The 22,435-nt window shown below is 42.0% G+C and overlaps 1 protein-coding gene across 6 annotated transcripts in view; it reads left to right on the top strand.

Moving 5' to 3' along the window:
- Positions 1 to 10,419: 10,419 nt before the first annotated feature.
- LOC118507454 (long-chain-fatty-acid--CoA ligase 6) overlaps positions 10,420 to 22,435 on the top strand; it is a 28,251-nt gene continuing 16,235 nt past the window's right edge. The window contains exons 1-3 of one of the 6 annotated variants that reach the window (XM_036045941.1): positions 10,420 to 10,643; positions 14,074 to 14,844; positions 20,774 to 20,928. In XM_036045941.1, the coding sequence (XP_035901834.1) occupies positions 14,766 to 14,844; positions 20,774 to 20,928 (234 nt within the window). In that variant the 5' untranslated portion in view covers positions 10,420 to 10,643; positions 14,074 to 14,765. Of the gene's footprint in view, positions 10,983 to 11,821; positions 11,854 to 14,073; positions 14,845 to 18,170; positions 18,631 to 20,773; positions 20,929 to 22,435 lie in introns of those variants that run through there. The other 5 variants (XM_036045938.1, XM_036045939.1, XM_036045937.1 and 2 more) reach the window with 5 other exon arrangements.

Here is a 22,435-nt window from a genome sequence, read left to right as displayed (position 1 = left end):
TTTTGCTGTTCTTTACGTTCGAGGTAGAGTTGAGCGTGGATTTGAAGGAGGTGGATTCCATCAGGGATGAGTTGCTGCAGGTGCAACAATTTGATTTTGAGCTGAAGGTGAAAAAGTCCTGCCATGCAAAATAATCTATTGAGAATCGCGAGTTAATTCCGATGTTCTATCACAATAATTTTGTACTAAAATCATTTAAAATAAAGAACCAAGTGATTATTTGTATAAATCTGAAATTTTTATTATTTACATATAAAATTGCTAATATTAGAAAAAAATAAGAAATACAGAGAGCGCAGTTGGGTAAGTCTATAAGCAAAGCTGTACGATTATCGGGAACATTTAAAGCAAATCGACATTTGTTTGTTGCGTATGGGTTTGAGTTATACAATCGCTATTGAAATTTTTTCAAATTCTCCATACATACATATCAAGAATATCTGAATAAATTAAAATCAGGAACGCAAAATATTATTTGTAGTTTTTTTTGAAAGATTTTTATCACCAACGCCTAAAGATATGCAATTCGAATCAAGCGTCTCTTTTGTGCTAATAAATCTGGTATTATATTTTAAGTACTTTTCAGAATAATTGAGAGTATCCAAGAATTCATGTTCCAAACTGATAATCAAACAAGGTCCTCTTTTGATGTTTCTCAATTTGTCTAAATAGTTTCCTAATTTGAGGTGAACCAGGCTCAAAGAGACTAATCTGCTTTTTAGCACAATTTAGAAACTTACAACAATTTATTCTTTCGTTTCATAGTAACTCATTTTCGCCATATTCACTGGTTTCAGTAAATTTCATAGCCTTGGTAGTTCAAATGGAAAAATACACAATCAATAGCAAAAAACTAAACGCCGATCTTTATGGTTTCATTGACATCAATCTTACACTAACTTGGCAAAATATTATTCTTGTTTACCAACCATGTTCTACCAGACATGGTTCTTCTCATCCCATTTGACTGATTTTTACCAATCCCGATTCAGTAATAAACATTTTAAATTAACTCCCGCCGGGATGCTGCGGAACCATCCGCACCAGGCCACACATTTATTCTTCACCATTTCAAACTTATGAATAAATTAATAAATTATTTTCTCCAGCACCACAAAATTGCAGACTTCAACAGGAACAACAACGAAAAAAAAAAAAACAAGCAGGCAAATTGCAAATAAATCCACCATCGTATCGCGTCTCGTCACTAACTTCCGGGCAGATTCGAAAGGGAATTGAAAGAAAAACCGCAAACCATTTGGAAGCAAAACAGGGAGGGAAAATAAAATCCCAACCACCACCACCCAACGCCACGCTAATCCATTGCGTACTAATTTGCCTTCAAACCACACACCGTCAGCCGATGACGGCGACGAGTTTTACGTGCAAGAGCAACCAAAAAGCCATAATTCGATTAAGGATCGCATTTCATTCGGATTTTATCCACGGGCTTTTCTTTCTTGATGGCGTCTAGATGGGGACATAAAAATCGTACCAACTCACCGAATGGATGTGATGATTTGACTGTCGCTTGTGGGGGAGCGTGTATTGGGTATGGGTGTGTGTGTGTGTGTGTGTGTGTGGATGGCGACTTCCGGTACGAATGACGAGAATCGCTGAGTTTTGTTAATTGTTGATTTCGTAACGGATTTTTTTATGTAAAATCCGTATAGACGGATAGTAAAATGATTCAAAATTTATTTAAAATGTGTTGCAATTAAAAAGGTATTGCTTTAAGAATTCTAGGAGACATTTATTCCGAAAAAGTGAATAAAATATACCGACAGATTAGTTCCCACATAAACGTGTTATTCAAATTGCATAACTTTAGGCGTCGGTGCTACTAAAATTAAACGAAACTGTATCTACTTTCCAACGAGACTGGTTCTATTGTCCGCAAAAAGTTCAGCAGCCAACACTATCAATAAATCTTTCCACACAATACACAAAACAGACCGTAAAACAGTCGTTCAATAAAGTATTAACAAGTGTAAGTAAACTACCAACCATCCGTGTCATCTGCATCTCACAAGCGCAACGAACGCAACCCGGCACGATCCGGTCATTCTTCAGTGCATCTCCCTTCGTTCCACAGGGTGTTAAATCCACCGGCCCACCGGGTGATGCTCAGCGGGATGGGAATTGTCACGGTTTGCATATTAACAAGGCTTCACCGTACGAGCTACGGCCAGTGTTCGAGCGTACGGGGAGCACCAAACCAGCAAAGGGCATAAACCAACAGTATGAAGTTTGAAGTTGACGTGAGGTCGTGCTGGTCATGGCGTTGTGTGATTGTGTGATGTACAAATGAAACATTGCACGGTACATTGCGATACACAAGGGCGATACCGATTCGGAAGGATAACGACAGTACGCTTGTATTGATGTTTGTGGTTTTTTGGAGAATGCTGGTCGATCGGATAAATGCGACCCGCTGCAGACACAGCGCATGTGGATTAGGTGAATAAAACGTACAGGCACACATTGTAATGCACTTTCAATTTACTGAAATTCTCCATTGCTCGAAACTAATTTACTGAACGTTTCTATATGAGCTGCTTTCTCGTAATTTATTTACAAACAACAAAGTGGCCAACTTTTGACAACTGACAGCTTTTTAAACAACTCTTTTCAAAGGCCGGCCTAGTTGTAGTTGAACCTGTCGTCTATTGACAATGTACCCAACCCCAGTTCTCCTACCTCTGGTGGTCAACTTCATGGCCAATCTTATCTAAAATCGAATCAATTAACAGCTTTCAAAACTTCTAAACTGTAAATAGAAACATCAAACAAGGCTTGGTAGGAGCGGCAGGTCGGAGCAGGAGGATAGTGCCAAACGGATGCACTATCCTGACCCCAAATATCACCATAGGATCAAACCCATCACCTGCTGAAAAGAGCTGTCTCGATGCAACATTCATCACCTGCCAGGTCAGTTCGGGGTCAGGTCGGAGGCACATGGAGGCGCATGGTACCGTGTAGTCTTGAGTGTTTGTTTCTACTCCCAGGCTCGCCCGGACCATCGCCCGATTGCAGGATGGACGGCGTTACACTTTCCAATTTAAATTAGTGGTTATTCACTTTTGCGAAATTCATGAATATTTGCATGATAAATTACGCACTGTTCAAATGCGTCTCTTGGTAGTGCGTACGGGAGTGCGTACGGTATGTCGTAGGTGGTTAAGTTGATGATTATGCGAGGGTGCGAAACCTTTCAGCAGCAAGGAAGAGAATGCATTGCGTGCATCATTGTCACTTTTCGATAACGTCGTCACTACGTTGGGGGGACGTTATTTCATTGCTTGTTCTAGGATGTAATGTGTTAACTATGAGCTAAGGGTTGATGGAATTCGGAAAGTTTTAGGTGTAATGACAGTACCTTTGCTTATTTTTTCTATTCATTTCCATATTTGTTTCTATTTATTTAAATATTCATTCTTTAGTATTTTCTCCAATAAACTGAAGGCATTTTAAAAAAATCTTCCACAATGTATTTTTGTAAAATGTAAAACATTTTTTAAATTGATTCATATCGTTTTGTTATCAAATATATTAAAAAATAAAAAAGCATCATATTAAAGAGGCAAAAATAGTTATGTTATGAGCTACTTTGTCAAATCCCACATTTGAAAACAGTTTTCTGAGCTTCTTTCTTCTGAGCTTCTGAGATTTCTTTCGCCTGCACTGATAGAACTGCCTTGGTTTCTGGTTTAAGACAAATTATATTAAATTGCATATCTTGCAGGATTACCTATTTGCCTAATCTACTCTCTCTCTCTCTCTCTGTCTCTCTCTCTTTCTCTCTCTCTCTCTCTCTCTCTCTCAGCAAACCATATTTCACACAACTCTCTCCTTGCTATTGTGCGGCATTTTGCATAGCTTTAGGCGCAATGCTGGGATTGATCGTGAACAACGGATAAAAATAAAACGAAACTGATTGTAATTACTTAATCATATCTCATAAATAACAAAACATAAGAAAAACTGATGAATTAAAAATAAAATCAAAATCATCATAATATATTGACAAAACTTCAATAATAAATTAAGTACCAAAAATTTACAGTAATCTACAATGAATATTCAATCATGCAAATACTTCGACCATCACTGTTCATTGTCAACATAATCGATTAGCGTTGTGCGTTGGGGCTGAATATTTCAAGCCTTCTAGAGTAAAGCCATTCCAAACCACGATGCACACACGGGCGATGCAGCGCGGGAATCGGACCAAGCCCGTTTTGTCTCGCGAAAACTTAAACTGTGCTGCTGTGCAATGTCCAATGCCGTTCAGGTAGTAGTCCTCTGCACTAACCTTGCGCGATGCTTCACATTAAAGTACGTAATCAAATTTTCTAATTATGCAAATGGAAATTAATTTATTCAATTGAGCCTACTGTCAGCAGAACTACCCATCGGAACGATGTTGACCGACAGGACATCAACAGTGTTCGATGACGGTGCGCTTGTGGTTGCAATGCACCTTGTGTCTTAGTTGTTGGGAGACTCAAACGAGATGCAATTACGGGATAGTGTTCGTGGAGGATGAAATGAGTTACTGTCACCGCTGGAAATATAGTTCCATCCTATCGCTATGAGAAGATTATTAAGAATAGAGTCGTTCCATGAAAACAATTATGAGATATTGAATTCGTCTGAGTGTATGCAATTCGACTTACAAAAGGCTTAAAGGTATGCAATTTGTTCTAAAAGTTGCTTTTGGAGTTGCTTGCTATACAAAACATATTTTATGCCTAAGTACACACCAAGCATATTCAACAAGAATCCTTCTTTATCATTTCTTCCCAACCATAAATTGAATCTTGAAGCAGAATCGATCATCTTCCTTCGGGGGAAAAAAAGCGAAACGAATGCCAAACAAGACTGAAATCGCTGCTTGCAACAGCATAAAACGAAGCACAAAACGATAAATATTCATAAGAATCACTTTCATCAACTTCTTCATCCGGAACCTTCGCTACCCAGTCTCAGCCCTCCCGTGTGACATTACGCCGATCGGCAAGATATTTCATAAAATATGTACATCATACAGCGCCAGAAGCGCTGAACTAGCGAACGAGAATTATCTTGCCGCGGAGGAAAAAGTATTTTCGCTACTAATGACTAGAGCGACCGAATCCGGGCCTCCCAAATATTTCTACCCCCAAGGAACGGAACATTCGCGTACGAAATTCGGGTAAGGCTCCAAGGCGAACAAAAAAAATATCACCGCGTAAAGAAAGATATTCAAGCATTTTCTCAAATGATACAGTGAACTTCCACTAACAAGCATCACAAGCAATGACGGGAAATTGCCTCGCATTGCTTTCACTTTACAGTCAACCGAGTGAAAAAAGGGGGAAATTGTTATTCCCGCTCAGCAAACCCGGTCCCGAGTTTTGTGTGTGTGTGTGTGTCACAATGCCGGGACCGAACCGAACCGATGGTACCGAAACCCTGACAAGACATCCGTTGCGGTACCTGAGCTGCATCCGGGATACCCCGTCTTGGCACTATCCGGTTGAATACGCTCTGCAGTTGACACAATCGAACGCCGGATGTACCGGTGAATATACGCATCGAGTACGTGAATCTTATTGAATTGCGTTTTCCAAAAGAGTTTCCCCCTTCGAGTGTACCTTATCATACCATCAATGTCCATATCGTGGATGTCTGTGTGTAAGGATAAACTTTGTAACCCCTTTTTTGGTGGATCACTGGTTGGATTGCATCGTTCAATGCGTTAGATGGAAGATGTCCACAAAATGTCCATTTATATGCAAATACTGTAGAGCTAGTTGTGCTACGATAAGTATAACTTGGTCTCAAACATGTCCAGGTAGTTTAAATTGCTCATGTCACCATAAATGCTAAGTTGTTACAGAAATCCTTTTTAGATAAATTTATCATTTAAAAGTTACTGTTAAAGATTTTTCATGAAACACACGTTCATGCCAGTTACAAATGCTTCATGCTCTAGATTGACTCCGTTGTCTGCTATTTGTTGATTAAATTGATTTATTTCTGATACAATAGTAATCAGATATGCGGTCCCGTGTCCGAGGCGACAGCGGCGCCTGTCTTCACACGGTAGGACCGGGGTTCAAATCCCATCCAGACCTCCTCCCCATACGCATGGCTGACTACTTTGCTACGGGTAAAATCAAGTCACAGAAAGACAAAAATGGCAGGCCAAGACCTTTCAAGGTTGTAGTGGAATCGGAATCGTTCGGAACCATCAGAACCGTCGGAATCATCAGAATTGTTTGAACCGTCACATCCGTGTGGAACCGTCCGGAAACTCGGAAGCATCGGAATCGGTGGAACCGTTCCGAAACGTAAAATGGAATCGTAATCGACTAGAATTAGGGAGTGTATGGCCCAACGATCAATGTTTTTACCTCGATGACGAAATGAGGTTCGTTGATGAAGACGGTTCCACCGATTCCAACGGTTCTACACAATTCCGACGGCTCGTTTGAACCTACTAGCTGGTTTGGAACTAGTTCCAATTGTTTTTTTTTTTTAAACTGTCCGGAATCTTTTCCACTTTTTTGCCAACTATGCCCCTCTCTATTACGTTTCGTCAATTTTTTATGTTTATTTTGAGATTTTATTATTTTCACTAGAAAATTATACTACTATCATCATTAGAAATTTCACTTTTATGATTATTTTAGTTTCATTTTCTTCTGTAATAAATAGATTGTATATAAACTTGTATAAAACTAAAGGGGGGGGGGGGTCCGGTGGATAACGGTACCGGCCTTCACACGGCACAACCCCGGTTGAAATCCCATCCAGACCGCCTCGCCGTACTACGGGTAAATTAAGTCAGAGAATGCCAGAAATGGCAGGCCAAGACCTCTCGAGGTTGTAATGCCAAGGAAGAAGAAGAAGAAGAAGAAGAAAGAAACTTGTCATTTAAGAAAAACGGTTTACAATATTTTAGAACTAGACTGGATTGAGAATAAAAGGAAAAATAGAATTAAAATGGAAATAAAAATGGTGAATTTAAAAAATGACATGAATTTAACACACTTGTGTAGGTTCAAAAATTCAAATTACCTTTACACATGCAACGGTGAATTGGAGTTATTTCTACAGACATTAAAACAGAAACGACTTGAGTGAGAAAAAGATCAATAAAGTTCAGAAAGAAGAGATTTTTTCAAGATGATGCAATTCTCGAACACATCTTCTATTCGATCTTCAACACTTCAAGGTTCGGAGGTCTTTACCTGATATATATGTATTCCTGGAATTTATTTTACTCCGAGATGCTTAGAAAAAAATTAGGCGTGTTAATTGTTTAAAAATCAAACCTATCTTCAAGCCACAAAAATGCTGTCGTATAGTTGTCCTCATATGCTTAAACACACAACACACATTTTCCCATTTGCCTAATCCATTTTCTAGTGCGACGACAATCACCTCTTCTGGTGATGTTTGAAGCGAAACATTCCACCATCGAACGGATCTGCATAGTGTTGATCAACACACACACACAAGCCCCCACACTAAGTCACACTGTTTACAGTATCTAAAATGGCCCTTCGGTAACAACTACCCGTGCAAACACTTTCCACCGGGTCCGGGTTTCCCGCGCTCCAATCCCAGCGCGGTGACAAACGGCGAAGTGCAAACTCAATCAATAGTCAATTGTGTTCGAGTGGTATTTCTGCCGTGCTTTATTTGTTCATCTTTTTGCACCCATTTTGCTGCACCATACCCCGGGGAAGCATCATTTTGTGCGATACTGTTTGCTTCCGGTGTTGTAGTTACACGCTTGTGTGCCGGAGTTGTTTTTTGTCTCCTTCTTATCCCTTTTATTTTTTCTACTTCCTGTTCCGGCTCGGCAGGAGTTATTTTCTGCATTTTTCGTCCTACTTTATTCAACGCCATAGTCAACACCATCTCGTATGCTTTTATTGCAACCGTGATAAAATGTTGCAATCAACCGGGTGATTCTTCTCATTTTTCTCCCGGATTTTTTGTGCTCTTTTTTTGTTGTTTAGTTGAATTGCATTTTACCAATGTTCGTGATTTAGGTGAAATTTGCATAATCATTTTGCACACTCGCGCATCAACTTCACCGGCAAAAGGGTGATTGAATTGCGCTAGTGAATGATAAACGTGATTGAGTGTAAATTTCGTTACAATTTGGTCAGTCAACGCGATGCAGCTGATGGCCGGGTGACAATTGGCTGATTTTTGCCGGAAATATGCTGACCTGCAGCCGGTAATGGAATGCAATGTGGAATGGAATGTGATGTCAATTAATGCTGTGATGGCTCGCGTTGTAATTTGCTGCTTCTGTGCGGGAGGAAGCTGGAAGCGCTCATCAACTAATCTGATCTGTAGGAGGGATTGATGTCAACGGAACGGTGTTTGCATATTTTCCGTTCAATTAGTCGCAGTTGGGGTAGTTGAGTAATTTTTGCTTACTGTAACTGCATGCCAGGGAAGGCTCATGTACATAAACTACTGCAAAAATGCACTAATTAAATTGATAAAGTATATTTTTACTTTTATGCCTCAAAAATAATGAAAATAGTCTAAGAGGAAGTTATTTAAAAATCTCAAAATATAGCATATTAACAATAAAATAGTTTGAATAGGAGTAAAAACAATTCAATTTCAAAATAAGGATATTGAAACTAATTTCAATACGGGAGAGATAAAGTGAAAATGAGCCAGAAATGACGGCCAATGCCCTCAGAGGCTGTAGACCCAAAGTAGAAAGAGTAAAGAATATTTAAAATAATTTATTTCGAATTTTAACTAACATTTATTCACATATAAATATTTTTTGCAACGCATTGTAAAGCTGGGAAGAATTATAGCACATGAATTATAGCAACCAGTTTATACAGCTTCGCTATAAAAATCAGTTCTACATATTCGAGAAAGTGTGGGATACGTAGAACAATTCGTTTGTATATATGTATAACAGTCGCACAACACCGCAGGGCTCCTCAAATGAACGAATAGAAATTATTTCGTTTTTTATCAGTTTTTTATAGCAGTTTGTGTATGATGTTCTAAAATTGCTGTTAAAAAGAATTTTAAATGATTTCCACTGATTTAAATAACTTTCTTACAACTCTTGGTAAACTTTTACAATTCTGTCTGATTTTTCTGACTATTTTTTTTTCATTCGTTTATCTATATCGGTTTTGGGTCTCAGAGACCTCATTCGCTTCTTTATATTTCTGACACCGAAATGTGAAGCATTATTTAATAAATTAATAGTGTATTTTACTAAATTTAAGTGTGTAATGTTTGCATTCTGAAGAGTTATTTAAATGTAACTTTCTTCAGATTGTATTGCTTTCACGGTTCCTGGTGCTTTTATATACTACGAACTGAGCTGTTAACGAGTTGATCATGTAGAACTGATGTTAACAAGCAAAAGAAAATAATTACACACCCTCTTTACACAGAACTCTAGGTAGAAAATGATGGTGCTGGGGAGCAACTTCTAACATAACCATGAACTCGATCACCCGCAACATTTCAATAATAAAACCACGCTCTTCTCTGGGTGAATTTCAAGCTTTCGCCTATAAAGATAACCTGCCCACAGTAAAGCACGACCCCATTCTCGGCACGTTTCGTTCCCCGTCGTTCCCGGCATGCTCCCGAAACCGAAACTCCTGCAAATCGCAACGAGCTTTGCTAACGTACCCATCAAACTCACCCCCTCACCGAAAAGCCGGAGAAAAGTTCGCGCCGATTCCTTCATTACATTACGTTTCTTCTTTTGTTGCTGGTTGTTGGGAGGGAAGGTTACATTCGGGTCGTTGCACCACCACGTTGTGGCTTCGTGGTGAAGTACAAAATTCGCTGCAAAACACACTCCACAACCTCGTCTTTCTTTTATCCGCTGCGTGATTGGCTACGTGGGATGAGTATGGGATTGGAGCGTTTGATGGCCGATTCCGTGTTAGCAAAATCTCGCACAAATCCACCCATGTGCTCGTGACGGTTGGTAACGACTTTTTTTTTCAAAAATTCGAAACGAAATCAAAACACGCGCACGGTGACGTCACCAATCGTACCATATCTCGTCCTTTACGGGTGCTATCACCAACACACATGCGCACCACACGCGCGTATCCTTTCGCAAGATCAGTCGCGTGACGTTTCTGCTGTCGGTGTGTGTGTGTGTGTCGTTCGTGCTCATACAAACACATACAGAGTGGGAGAGAGATAGATAGACGGAGAGCAAAACATACTCATTTCCGTGTTCCGTGGAACCGGCCAGCAGGTAAGAAAATAGTTACGGAAGTAAGCATAAAGGGAAGAAGAAGCATACACAAAAAAACTGCGCCGTCTCGATCGAAGAACGGTACACGGTGCGTGTAGCTCAGGTAACAATCGTAGTAGCGAGCGTTGGTGAGATGTTTCTTTCCGAGTTGTGACGGCTCGTGGGACGGTCCTAGTGCGCGTTTGTGCCGGCGAGTGTTGTGCAAAAGTGAAGGGTTTCGAAGCCGTATGGCGAACCTGTGCTAATCACAGCACATTCCACGAAATCGGAACCTGCTTTGGGTTGGCAATTTTTATGTTGTGGCCCTCCGAAACGCATTTGACGTCAGACGGCCGTCCGACTATCTTCAGCAGTGTTTGGTGTAACGAACGTACGCAAGTGTATGTGTGTGTGTGGTGTCTGATCGGATGTTTCTCTTGCCTGGTATGTTTATTTTATCGTTCGACTCTCCGGGAGTGCGGCGTATATCCTGTGCCCCAGTGCTCGTACGATATCATCACGGCTGCGAAGAAGTCATGCGCTTTGCCGACTAACGTTGAAATGTCAGGAAAAAAAAAACATCGTCACGTTTGCTTGCCATTCGGGCAGAAATCATCCGAGGTAGTTCCCCCAGGGTCTTTTTCTTCGGTTGAATGAAAAGTCTGTGTTATCCTGTGTAATTTCCAGCTTCAAGTGTGCGTCCACGTGGGTAACCTGCCCTCAGAGAAAGGTTGGTGTTGTGTGCGTATGTGTGTGTTTTCGGTAATCCCGTGTTCAGTGCAAGCAATCCATTGTGAATCACATCTGCAGCCCAGCTGTCACCGTTGCTTAAGTTTGTGAAGTGAAAAACAGTTCAGCCGCTCTTGGAATGCCAAGACCGCTCAAAGAGCTGATATTGGTTCTGGATGCTCCGGTAGCTGTTTATCGAAGCTATCACGGATTGCACTCGAACCGTGAAGAAATCATTATCGAACCACCGCTAATTATCTGGACCGTCTGTCTGTCTGTCTGTCTGTCTGTACCGGCTACAATTAATCCAATCTCCGGGGAAGGAACGCATTATGATGTACAGCAGAACATCACCCTCCCGGGGGGAGAACGATTCGATTCCAGTGTTGTAGAGATGTAGTAGGCCGTTGCGCATTGTTGGCTTCGTTTGCCGGTTGGTACGTTATCGCTTGGTTGCCTCGAAACGCATGCCTACATCGAGGCCCTTTATATGGTTCAGTGCTACGAGGGAGAAACACATCAACAGCACTGTAATCATAATTGCTAACTGTCGATGAATATACGTGGTGATTTAAACTATGGTGACGAATTTCCCTCCCACTCCCGGCAACACTCGCGCACTGCAAAACATCAAACACACACACACACGCACGTTTTGCAGATGCGGCATTTTGACAGTTGGCAGTTTTGCTTTCCCACAGCATGGGCTCTCTCTCGCACAACTCTACACGCGCGTGCTGTTTTAGCTCTGAGTGCGAGAGAGTGATTTAAAGAGAGAGAGCTCGCTACGCTAAAGAGAGCACGTATTTGCTTTCTCGCTCTCCTGTCATGCTGTGGAGCAAAAGTCGTGTCGACCGTGCGGAAAGTAGCTGGTGCGTTTTTAATCGATGAAAAATTAGTTTTTCTATTTGTAAGCCTGTTTTAACCTTCAGTGTCATATTGTGATGTGGAATTGAATGCTAAAAACGTACGTTTTCTGTGTGTTTCGTGTGTGTGTGTGCGCGTCTGTTTTGTGTGTTGAATAAGGTGCAGCCATTCGATTGTATGCAAAGACAGCTCGCGCGTGTATCGTATCGATCGTGCGATTGCATACTTTCAGGCTGTTTCATCGAAAATCGAAATAGTCAGGTGCGGACTCCTGCTCCCGCTGGTTTCCGGACAGGAAAACGGATGTAAAGGATGTTTATTGCGTGTGCCAGCTAGCCTTCTGGTTAATGCTCCAATACTTTCACCCATTGAAAGTGGGTTGCATACGTTTAAAAAATCGATTACAATCAGTCGTACGACGAATGTGAGCAGTCAGACCACCGGGAGAGGTCATCCTGTCATTTCCCTCATGTGTGTGTGTGTGCGTGCGTGTGCAGCTGTGTGTGAATGTTTGGTCCCTTTAAATGTGCACCAGTTAGTAGCAGCAGCAGCAACGGCACCAGTCAGACCACCTGGTTTATAATCCAATTTACGAGTAAACCCGGAAAAAGCGACCAACGAAGTGCGCGACACAACAATGTTTTCACTCCCAGTTGTCCCATTACATAATTGAATTGTGGAAAATGCTCTACCCTCTCGTCTCGCCGAAGGGAAACTCCCCGACCGAGGACTCTAATCACGCGTGAATCTTTTTTCGCGTACACTAAAGTCTGGGTGGACCGCGAACGGCGTAGCGACGCTGAGGGAACTTATAAATAAGTCATCCGAGGAAAATCGTCTGTGTGCGTTCTATTTTTCCGGTAGAGCCGGGAAGAAAGGGTGTGAACGGTAGTGGTGCGGTGAAACGTCGGTGTGTTATCCTCAGTCACAAAACCGCAATAGAAGCATGCGTGTGAAGTGCGTTCGCCGCTCCACCTTTCGGAACACCAGGAACAATTCGAAGTATGTGCGAGGAAGCGTCAAGCATTCCTAACCAACAATTCGGCAAAGAGATCTTTCCATTTTAAAAATAATCACCATAACGAGCCGATCCGATTCGAATTGCGGTAACCGGGATTGATCGAAAAGTTTTGTCACAAAACCCAGCAACAGCCGGTCACCATGGGATATTGTGTCACACGGTGCTGGGTAGAATAGGTTCAACTTTCGGCGCTCGTTGGTTAAAATGTTTTATTTATGCTCATTCATGTAGACGAAATGCGTACATATCGACAGATTTTAGCATCCTTCGGAGAATCCAGGTTTTTTTTGGCACTGGATTGAGAGTGGCGATGAAGCATTAGCATAACCACCTTTGGAAGTTGTGCGTCAGCAGTATGTAAGGGACTGGAGAGCGGCAGAGGAGCCATAGATCCATCGTTGGAAACTCCATATCATTAAGAGTATACAACGTGTCAAGGGAAGGAAGGTCATCGACGATCGATAAATTGATAATGAATAAACCGGTTGTATCGGTTCTCACGCGGCACGAGCCTGTTCTATTGGGAAGGCTCGACTACTTCACTTTTATCATGGCCTCGCCATTTTGGTATTCTAAATATTGGTGTTCGTTGCAAAATTTCCCACTATGCAAATGGATCCCGAGCTGAGTGGAAGTTACATTTTGATAACAACCGGTTATTATACATTGAAAAAGGTTGATGTTAGCTTAGGACTGTTGAAGGATGGTCCGATGTTTCTCGTCCGGAACCTGTGACATTTAAAGTTAGTTCCATAGCAACTGTCAACGAATGACGTTGCGGAATTTCGTCACATTGAGGATTCTCCTGTACGTGGCTAGCATGATTAAGATTCTTTATTCGCGACCAGGAATAGCACCACATCCGAGACATGTGATCGACTGATTCCTTCTCTATGGATGTGTCCGCTTGTCTGCATAGCTGGAACCAATATAGCAGAGTGTCGCACAACAAAGACGCGATAAAAGGGGGGGGGGCGAGCCCGGAATGGCGCTCGCGATCTTTGCGACAATTAAACACGCGATCACGCGATCAGTCGATCCTTTGTGCTGTGCGTCGTAGGACGTGTCTGCGCTTCACCGTGTACGATCTGGTGCTGTGGAAGAGGGATCGGTTTGTTTATTAATGTCCACTGCGCAGCGAGTCGAGAGCAGTTTTGATAATGTCCAAGTGGGTTAATGTCGCTTATCTTGTGTTTGATTGCAGTGATCCGTCAGCGTCCATGGTTCATGGTGCCTGAGAAATTGCGTGCAGTAGCAAGTGGACAAGTGTTAGCAAAAATCATAATAATGTAAACTGGTGTAAAGTGTGCTCCAACTAGAGAGTGAGCGAGTGTGACCGTGAGTGAGTGAGAGTGTTTTGCACGAAGAGAGAAATTACATTCCCGGGTGTCCAACACAATTAAAGAAACATGCTACCCCCCACAGTATCAGCAAGGAAAGTTGCATTTGTAGAACAACTTTGACGAGTGGTGCTGTCCGTTTGCGTGTGTGTGTGGGTGCTGTGGAAAAGTGCACCTCCGAAACCCCCCGAGTCTTCATACAGGGAAAAAAACCCGGGGAGCAAACTGGTGTCAGTGGTGTTGTGTGCGAAAAGCCTACCAACCAAGCAGTGTGTTGTTGTGGCGCGAAACCGAAGAAGTAGGCGACAATCTTTCAGTTCAAGTGTTACCCGACGTGAGTGCAGTCCAGCCCATTCCAGTCGCCCGTGGTTGGTGGCACAGTTTCGTACATAACAACAACAACAAACTCCACCACCCCCTTTTGGACCGGTTTCGAGGGGTTAGCAGGAATCGATACAGCTTAAAGAGCTGCTGAAAAGTACGCGAGGATCGTTTTAAAGTGCATATTCCCCTGCCATAAAGAATTTCTTTTGGGCAAGGAGGACAGTGAAAGTGAATGTTCTTAGTACCGAAAAGTTTCCTGACGTGGTTGAAATCAGCAACGACTACCATCATGTCCAACACGACCGGATTTTGTAAGTACTGTTTGATTTAAGCAAGTATAGGCTCAACAGGTCTGCCTGCCATAACTTAGTTACCCGTAGCCAGATAGTCTGTCCTGCGCTCGTGATTAGGTTGATGATACTTCAAAATATGATCAGTAGAGACATATCAACTCCTAGAACAACTAGAAGGGGATTTATTTGTCTAAAGCTTTGAGCTTGTCTAATTAACATAGTTAGAGGCATTTAAACTAAATTCCGAAGGCTTTTGATTTAAATAAAAAAAGCAATTTTAAAGAAAAACAAGAAAAACAAAAGCCTTAACAAGAATCTAGGACGATGTTTAACAAGTAGTTCAACAAAATATTTCAAAAATATGTATTTGGCATAAAACTCGTCAAACTATAAAATGCTGAGATATAAGAGAGATTATAAGCTCTTGATCGATTGGCCTCTAGGGCAGTCCGGTGGCCAAGGCGATAGCGGAAACAAGTCTTCGTACGGCTGGACTGGGGATCAAATCCTATCTAGACAGCTTGACGCAGGACTGTGAATGTCCAGCAATGGGCAAAATCAAGTCACAGAAAGTAAGAAATGGCTGGCCGAGTCCTCTCGAGGTTGTTGATATTAAGCAGATGAGCTCTAGACCTTTCAAAATTAATTAAAGTGATAGGTGACAGAATAATACACTTTACTAGTAAATGTTGAACTCGCTGAAAGTTAGATTTTATTTACTGTCAAATTTTAAACATTCACCATTCCTTCACATGCAACGTACACGTGCAGCGTACTAAGCTACCATATCCACAGACTTACTAGAAACGAAGATAAAAAGAGCACAAGCAAGCACACAGTAGCCAAAAGGCTTCAAGTCACCGCCACCAAAGCTCATGTATTAGACGTCATATCACTGCGCCACGAATGGGAGCCACACTTATGAAAAAACCAAACGCTTAGCAACGCGATACCGTCGCTAAAAGGGCGCCTTGAAGAAGGAATCCCGCTAGCGAAGGAAGAGTGAGATTAATTCAGCCATAAAAACGTGACGATTAAGCGGTGTGGATCGAAACAAAATCAATGCCAGCCAGCCACCAGCCAATGGAGCTGGAATGGGGGAAAGAAATTGCTTTCCCTGACGCATGTAGGATAACGTTTAGCTAGCCTTCACCCTCAGTTATTCTTGTCGATTACGAAGGGTTGCGTAAATGTATTTCCAGTTTTATGTAATCAGAGTTTTCGCCGTTGTGCTGGCTTTAAAATTAGCTACATCATTGTAAAAACACGGTGGGTGGCTTAACACAATGGGACTGATTTGGGGAATTGATTTTTAAATCTGATAAATCCACCAATTTCTTTTCCTTTTTTTTTGTACCGTCGTTGGTGTTAAGTACATGCCGGGTTCGGCTTTTCGGCGGTACTATCGGCGCTACTATCAGCAAGGTCAAGGATTTGTAATGCGCGATGAACCGATTTGGGTGTTCATTAAAATGCGTTCACGATATCTCGGGGCGGGATCGTGTGGTTAAGGTGGGGGACCGTAATGTAGAAATAATGGACCCGATATAGGTTTAATTATTCGTCCGGATCGCTTTTGACGTTAGGAACGCTCGCTGAATACCATATGATTCTGTGATTGATATTCTAAAGCGTTTTTGGTGATGGATGAATTAAGTTGACAAAAATCGAGGACTGTATTTCTACCTGTTTTATAGCTAAAGATCGAGCACGTTGCGTCGCTCGCTTGATTTGGAACTATTTGTATATGAGACGGAGGTAACAATTAATAGCCTTTTTCGAGTATGACAAGTCATGGACGAGTGAATCATGGAACTCTTTGTGGAGATTTACATGTATTAGATTAAATCGCTGGGAATTTAGAAAAGAGGACGATTAGTCCGTTGTAACACTTGAGCTTGTTCACTGAAAAGGGTCCCATTCTGTAAGAATTTTTCGGGTTATCTGTTTTATGCTGTTCTTTAGGCTAAATTTGAGTCTCAAAATAAAAACGCCTGAATGTATGCAATGTATGAATTTTTCGATTCATTCTTATTTACTTAAAACATTGATAAGATGTCTATTAAATCAACTGACAGTTTTGACATTTGAACTGTGCTATTTGACTTATTTACTTATTTAATATCTATGTTATAATTGTGTAGTTAATACTGGTGGCTTAATGGTCCAATTTATCTTTTGTCTGAAGGGTTAATCAAGTATCAAGAAAACTATCTAAGATTTACTTTCACCCCAGCGAAACTGAATAAATTACTATTAATCCTAACTAAACTAGAGCAGATTACTATTCTCATGGCTTTTACGTGTTAGATTAGGCTAAAATGAACTATTTAAAACACCAATTGCATATCTTCAGGCGTCTTTGTATTGTAGCTTGATGATCTATTCACATCTGGATCGCTTTGTACGGATTCCATTCTTCACAAAACGTGGGTACAAAGAGGATCATTCCGATTTATATTCTAGGTCGCATGAGAAAATAATTTACATGATCATCTGGGAGCTACTCAATCTGTTTACCAACCGTAAATTGATGCATGAAACGTGTGAAAGACCACAGTCCTTTTGTCTTGTTATTATTTCCTCGATTGATAAGAATATCTGCGCTACTTCCTTCACTCGTGAAAAATTATTGGTCCGAAGGTGGGCCAACGTTATCGATAGCGCGACATGCTTGTAAACATCCGTGACCGGGAGCTGGGCCGGATCATTCACCTCGTGCATTATAATAACTGTCCCCGTGGGTGAATCTCAATCTCTCTCACCGACACTCTCGATTTGCTTGATCTCTCGCCCCTCGAAGATGCAAAATGAGTCTGCGCAGCCGCCGTTGGGAAAATCGCTGCCAGTCGTGTGTGTTTACGGTAGAAAAAAAAACAGGTCGAGACTTGTGATGTCCGATGTAGGGCGCGCACACCGGCAAAGGTGTGTTGCGACCATGCGTAACCGCAAACTGTCACTAATCCATCCACCCAACGATTGGCGGTAGGGGTGCACAAGGGGGCCAGGTCAACCCTACCTTGCTCCAGCAAACGACGGGGATGGCTATATTGAGGTGGGTCATAGTAATTAGAAGCATTCGGATCTTGCTCGTGCTGGGAACTACATATTTTGCCGGGCGTAATCATGAAAAATTACAGCCCCCTTATCTTTCACACATACACAAAAAATAGTGGTTGGAGTGCGAGAACGACGAACGGGTGGTTGCTGGCGGGGAAGATATTTCTGCACCACCAACCCCTCCGTCCCTCGTTCCGTACCGCCTCGATCCATTTGCCGAAGAGTTCACAGTGGCAGACGCATGAACATGACTCGCTAGACGCAAACGCCAGACTCACGTCGGCAGTACGCAACAGTTAGTACTCAGTCGCTGGTGGTGTTTTGTGGCCACCACCCGTTCACCAAACCCTTGGTTCGTGTGCTGTGAACTCTTCAGGAAAGCGTGTGCGCGTGTGTGTGTGCGTGATTGTATGTGATATTTAAGTGTGCATTTTTATGTGATTTTCCCCTACGCTTTTCCTTCAAACCCCAACTTCTCTGCTCAACACCTCACCCGGCATAAGTTGGCGAGATCACGTCTGTGAAGCTTGCTCACAACTCCCTGCTCACGAGAGTTGGCTACATCTTTCTCAGACGGTAGCGAATATCTCTTTTAAGATCGCAAGTGTGAAGTGAAAGTAAACAGTGTTTGCAACGGAGAGCATACAGTGCCGAAGAGAGAGAGAGATAGAGAGCACGAGTAAATTCAAACCAGGAAGCGAAAACCGCCGATCCACACAATGTTGAAGTTCATCAAAACCTGTGGTAAAGATCTTGTGTTGCGTCTCTTGTGCTTGTTTCTTTTTTTTTTAATATTTTGTGTACGTATGTATGTATGTATGTTTCAAAAACTGAACATTATCTCAAATCGTCGGGCGACTCGTTGATGGGTCGTCTTGCCACGCGTGCAGCGGTTGTATGTAAATATTTAATTTTCTCGTTGCAAAAATGTAACCTGTGGACTCAGCGAACCACTCATTTCAGGTTTTTTTTTTGCCTTGCTTCTTCTAAAGTGTGCTCGTGGGAAGCTCACGTGTTGTTTTGCTGCTACTAAACCGGCCTTTCTAGATGCCGGTTATGGGGTGGCAGCCGGTATAGAGCGCTGAGATGTTGTTGTGTCTTATTGGAAGTTGACCAGGTCGCACGAGTCGTATCGATTAGCAGCCAGCTAATGGTGGCTCCGTGCACGATCAGAGATTTTTCCCCCCCTTTGTGTGATTATTGAAAGTCCATCGAATTCAATTCTGAGGTGTGTTTACTCTACTTGAGCTGAGTGTGATTTGTTTTAGCGACTCATGGTAGATTAGCTTTTTGCTAGCTGAGCGAAAAACTGAAACATCATGCCGGGTTTGAACCAGTATTTCAGTGTCCATCGATAACGCCACCGTAATTTCCGTTGGTGGAGGAACGATAAGGAAGAGAAGGAAGTAGCTGCCCAATTGGTACACCTTTTGGGCGGTTTAATAATAACATTGTGTGTTCGTACGTTTGATAACGAGGCACCCCGAAGCCTTTCCTGATGTGATGTGAACCAAGGTGGTATGAGCAGTTTATGTAATTTTACGCAGGCCTAAAGTGAAGCCTTCCGTTATCACAATTTGGTTGTGATATGAATGTTGATTTGGTGTGTTTCGTGAAATAGGGGTAGCGGAAGATTTTTTACTGGTGAGAAGCAGTGGTTGTATAAACGGAAGCTTGAATACTTTCATCTATTTTGAGCTAAATTTTAGTGTAATTACAAATTAAGCAGATCAATATCTCTGAGTGTCTTGAACGTTGAAACCATTTATGTGGTTGATTTTTTTCAAATTTAATTGCATTATATTTATGAATTAAACACACAATAGAGAGACAACACAATAAGGCCAGCCTAGTCTTTGTTGAATTCATTGTTTTTTTTTTTCATTGGTATGCCTAAACTAAAGAAACTATTGAAAAACTATGGAATTACGGAAAAAAGCAACAACTTAATTTAAACACCGAACATACGTGTTCGAACGTTCAAACGTGTAAAACAAAAGTATGGTTTGTAGGATTTGAATTTGACAAAAGGTCTTATTTAGTTGTTTAACAAAATTTTATGTCCGTTTCCATCAAAATGGGAAAAATGGTAGAGTAGAATTTCTGTTTGATCCAACGATAGTCCCATTTTTGCAACTAAGTCTACGTAAAAAAAAGTTTATGATGGGTTGAATATCGATCTCATCACCTCGATTTTGCACTCTTGCGCCTTTTACTATTTTCATTATATTCTTTTGTCCGGCGCTGCATATGTTTTAAGATATCTTTTTGTGATCTTTTATGTAACCGGCGCCGGTCTTCATACGGCAGGACGGGGTTCAAATCCCACCCGCACCGTCACCTTCGTAGTGAGGACTGACTATTCATCTACGTGGTATCATTAAGTCTAGTAAGTCAGAAATGACAGGCATGACCCAAGCGGTCGTTAGGCCAAGAAGATAATTCATTTATTAACGAGCAAGACGGCTCGAAGCATTTATTATGTTGATTCCGTGTAATAATAAGTATTTCTTTATAAATCGTTAAACATATTAAATTTTTTATTAAACAATGAAAGCAAAGTGAAATAATTTTAGTTAAAACACATGAATTTTATATTATGTGAAATTACTCATAAATGGATGAATCATTCCGGTTATCATGCAATCCTCAAAACATAATAAAACAAATGCACCTAATTGAATTTTAACATCTGTACAAACGCTCCAGTGGTTTACGTCTGCGCTACGCACGTTGCAGATGTGCGCATTGCATACTTTTAGGCGTATAGAAGATTTTCGTCGACTTTTTTGCCGGTGGTTAATGTTTTCTACTTTCCCGTTTTTGCTCTTTTTTATAGTTTAACTAATGATTTCTTCTTCACACCTTCTTTTTTTGATCTTTACAGTAGACGAAATCGAGGAAAATCTGCAGTACGTGGGTGGTACGGCTGGGGCCGTCGCGCTGACAGCAGCGGCCGCCGCTACCGCCTACTACTACGCTACCAGACCCGTACCGGAGAAACCGCTAGTGCCTCTAGATAACCAATGTCCAATCGAACCGGTAAGTATCGTCACAGCGAAAGCACATGACCCACCGACCGATGACGTCGCCGTCGCTGCTAATGGCCATCGGTTGGCGGCGTCACTCGTGGCGTGGCGGTTGTCCGTCCGTGTGTGTGGCATCATCAGCCAAATGCGCGAATCATAAATAGATTCCTTGCCACTATTCTTGTCCGTTTCGGTCGACATGCCGACATATGTGTGTCGATATGGGTGTGAGGGAGTCGGCGTGTGTGTGAGGTGTTATTTGCGTTGTTGTTTAGTAAAAATCTGCTATCAGCTAAGAATAGCACCAAGAAAAAGGCGCAGACATACGAGCGTACGCAGTCCACCACCAGTCAGCTTGTTGAGAAGCGGTCAAGCGCACCGCCTGCTACCCTGTTGGATGAAAATGTTTAGTTATGCTCGAGGAACCATTCGCCACAACCCGTTGTTCTACCGCCACGGGTGAAGCGTCTGGCGATGGTTGTTAAATTAATGAGCTACTTTAGCTTTAACTGCTTCCATTGAAACGGTGCGGATAAGAGCAAGTCGATACGCCGCAACCCATCTTTAGCGCATAAATCGGGAGCTGCGATCGTTTGTTTGCTTCTTTCAACGACCTCGACCGATTAAACATCATGCCGATGGAGGCGCCTGGTGCGCCACAGATATCGAACACTCGAATCCCAGTACCGAACTAGTTTTTTGTTCGCACGTCATCGAAGGCAAAACGGTATCAAGCACTAGTACTGGCAGCTAACAAGCCCCGACGGAAGCAGAGTTCAAATATTTACAAGAAGTTGGTGAGATAGATGCTGGGGTATTTATGCGCCCATGGGTAGCATCTGGACTGACGATTGGTTTGGGCTATTGAAACACTTCTTTCTCACCCATGCCATGACTGGTGGTGGGCATAGGGAGGGATCAGAATCGAACATTGTTGATCTTATTAATTCATCTATAAATACTCATAAAACGCTGAAACTTCGCCGTTTCGCGGGTAAACATTTACAAGGCGCTAATGAAATTGGTTTGTTGCGAATTTTGAGCGTGTTTGTTTTAAACGTTTCGGAGCCAATATTGAAAATAATAAAAAGTACGCCGCGTTTGCGATTGAATGTTGCAGCTGTAGCAGTTTTTCTAAACCAATGTTGTCGACACCGACAGGATGATGCAAATAATTGTTTCAGTTGCTGCGAAATGATGGTCATTTATTTTGTGCATCGATGTTCGAGTAGTTCAATATGGGGTGTTAGGTGAACCCGACCAGATGTGCCGTGAGGAATCGATATTACACATACCCAGGAGGCACCCTGTGGATGGGTAAGACTTACCTTCTCGGGTATGACAGTGACCATGAGGAGGGCTTAGTTTCCAATGTGAACAGTACACGAGGAAATCGGTGTTTGATCGGCAGACGAATGGTCCGAATGATTACTGCGGATACACGTGTACTAAGGTCGATAGATAAATGTTCATTTCTAACGACTGAAACGAGGGAAATAAAATAGGTGGGGAGTGTGAAG

This window comes from Anopheles stephensi, chromosome 2 (genome assembly GCF_013141755.1).
Source record: "Anopheles stephensi strain Indian chromosome 2, UCI_ANSTEP_V1.0, whole genome shotgun sequence".
In the NCBI taxonomy this organism is placed as follows: domain Eukaryota; kingdom Metazoa; phylum Arthropoda; class Insecta; order Diptera; family Culicidae; genus Anopheles; species Anopheles stephensi.
This window is presented reverse-complemented; position numbering and strand designations above follow the sequence as displayed.